The sequence below is a fragment of the Colobus angolensis genome, unplaced genomic scaffold (genome assembly GCF_000951035.1).
Source record: "Colobus angolensis palliatus isolate OR3802 unplaced genomic scaffold, Cang.pa_1.0 Scaffold608, whole genome shotgun sequence".
NCBI lineage: Eukaryota > Metazoa > Chordata > Mammalia > Primates > Cercopithecidae > Colobus > Colobus angolensis.
The window spans coordinates 171,898-174,093 of NW_012119688.1; the positions used below are offsets into that span (position 1 = coordinate 171,898).

A 2,196-nucleotide genomic window follows, 5' to 3' on the forward strand; every position below is an offset into this window, starting at 1 on the left:
TGACCTCGTGATCCGCCCGTCTCGGCCTCCCAAAGTGCTGGGATTACAGGCTTGAGCCACCGCGCCCGGCCAGCCACCATATATTTTACTTCCAACAGTGTTTGGGTGAGGGAGAAGGGACAAGATGGAGGAAGGTAAACAAGAAGGCACCGCCCCTGTTCCTTCCAGTTTCTTCCTCACCAACTTTCCCCCGCGCGGGAAAATGCAGCCCGCTCCGGGGAAGATGCAGATCAACCGAGCATGCGTCAGGTGACCTCAATCCGCAGAGAGCGAGACTTACCTGGCCGCACCTACGGAACGCCCCTATAACGCCCTTATCCCGCCCACTGCCCTCCCGCTTCCAGTACCAATGCATAAAAGTCCGCTGCCGGCAGGAGCCAGGTGACTTCTTCGGCCCGCATTCGTGGACCAGGGAACCTCACCAGAGAGCACTGGCGCCACTTCCCTGGCCTCCCACACCTGAGGACCAGAGAACCTCGCCCGAGAGTGTGTGCATATTTGCAATAAAAGGCTGCTGCTTTCTTACGTATTTTGGCCTCATGTTTAATTACTTAGCTCTCCTAAGTTAAGTTATATTAAATTAAATTAAGACAAACAGTATTATTAATATGACAACAAAATACTTCTGTTCACCTTCTCAATACATTCAAAAAGAGAGAGTAAAAAAGAGATAGAATTTTCCCATGCTCTGGGGTGGACGTGGCTCAGCTCAGGGAGGAAGCCCTGGCTGAAAAGGCTGCAACTTACCCTGTTACTTTTCTTCACTCAGCCCAACATCTGATCACATCTTCTGTCACTCAGGGCCTGAGGGGGCGGAGCCTTAAGCATTATCCAATCAGGGACGCTGGGCTGGAACCGTCCAATCAGGCACGCAGCCTGAGCGAACAGCCCAGCATCTGATCACATCTTCTGTCACTCAGTGCCTGAGAGGGCGGGGCCTTAAGCATTATCCAATCAGGAACGCTGGGCTAGAAACGCCCATTGAGGCACGCAGCCGGAGCGAACAGGGCGGCTTCTGGTTTGGTGGGTCCTTTGTTTCTCGGTGCAGCCGGAGCTCCAGGTCTCCTGTTCACTGCTCTGTGTCCTGTACTCCTAAAGGCCCAGCCTCTGTGGCCCTGTGACCTGCAGGTATTGTGAGATCCACAGCTAAGACACCAGGACCCCTGGAAGCCTAGAAATGGTGAGAGTGCCGGTCGGACATCCCAAGCGTGGGGCAGGGGCTGGTTGGAACCGGTGGAAAGTGACGGTGGCGGGACTCAGGGACTCAGGTATCCTCTTAGTCAGCTCCACAATTTGCGCCCCGAGTTCTCCTTGCCCAGCTAGGCCTCGGTTCCCTTCAGCCAAAAGATGGCGGCTGCGCTGACAGCCCAGCGCCCAGGCGTCCTGTCTCTTCACTGCGCGGTGACTGTGCCCTGGCCTGCAGCCCTCTCTGGGCAGCTCTGCCCCCGCAGCGCCGCTTCTCTCCCACATTGTGCAGGGACCACGGGAAGAGTTGTCAGGGGAGAATCCTGACTCGGAGGGCGGGTTCACGAATGGGAAGAGCTTTAGTGCCTTGGGTTCACAGTTTCTCTTTTGTATTAAAAATGTATGGGGCTGGGCGCGGTGGCTCATTCCGGTAATCCCAGCACTTTGGGAGGCCGAGGCAGGCGGATCACTTGAGGTAAGGAGTTGTTAGGGCAAACTCAGCTCCTCTTCAAAGACTCAACTTCCTGGTCCTAAGTTGTAAAAATTGTAAATCAACCCTACCTCTTCTTCCGCCTTCTCCTTTTTTCAAAATACCGCGCTTTTGTCCTATTTGGAAAACGTTTGTGTCTATCCCAACCGGGATCAGCTTAGATTGTGCGGTCCGACCCCAGCCTGTATGGGAAGGACACAAAAATAGGAACTGCTTTAGGGTTAAATACCCCTTCCTGGCCCAGCGCGGTAGCTCATGCCTGTAATCCTAGCACTTGGTGAGGCCGTGGCGGGTGGATCACAAGGTCAGGCGTTCTAGGCCAGCCTGGCCAACATGGTGAAACCCCGTCTCTACTAAAAATACAAAAAGTAGCTGGGGTTGGTGGCAGGCGCCTTTAGTAATCCCAGCTACTTGGGAGGCTGAGGCACTAGACTTGCTTGAACCTGGGAGGCGGGGTGCAGTGAGCCTATATCTTGCCATTGTACTCCAGCCTTGGTGACAGAGTGAGACTCCGTCTAAAA

The 2,196-nt window shown here is 54.4% G+C and overlaps 1 protein-coding gene across 1 annotated transcript in view; it reads left to right on the top strand.

Annotated features, from left to right (window-relative positions):
- The first annotated feature begins 984 nt into the window (after nt 1–984).
- The window catches only part of ZNF93 (zinc finger protein 93), a 37,969-nt gene continuing 36,757 nt past the window's right edge, over nt 985–2,196 (top strand). The window contains exon 1 of the mRNA XM_011963255.1: nt 985–1,180. Within this exon, the coding sequence (XP_011818645.1) occupies nt 1,178–1,180 (3 nt within the window). The 5' untranslated portion in view covers nt 985–1,177. The remainder of the gene's footprint in view (nt 1,181–2,196) is intronic.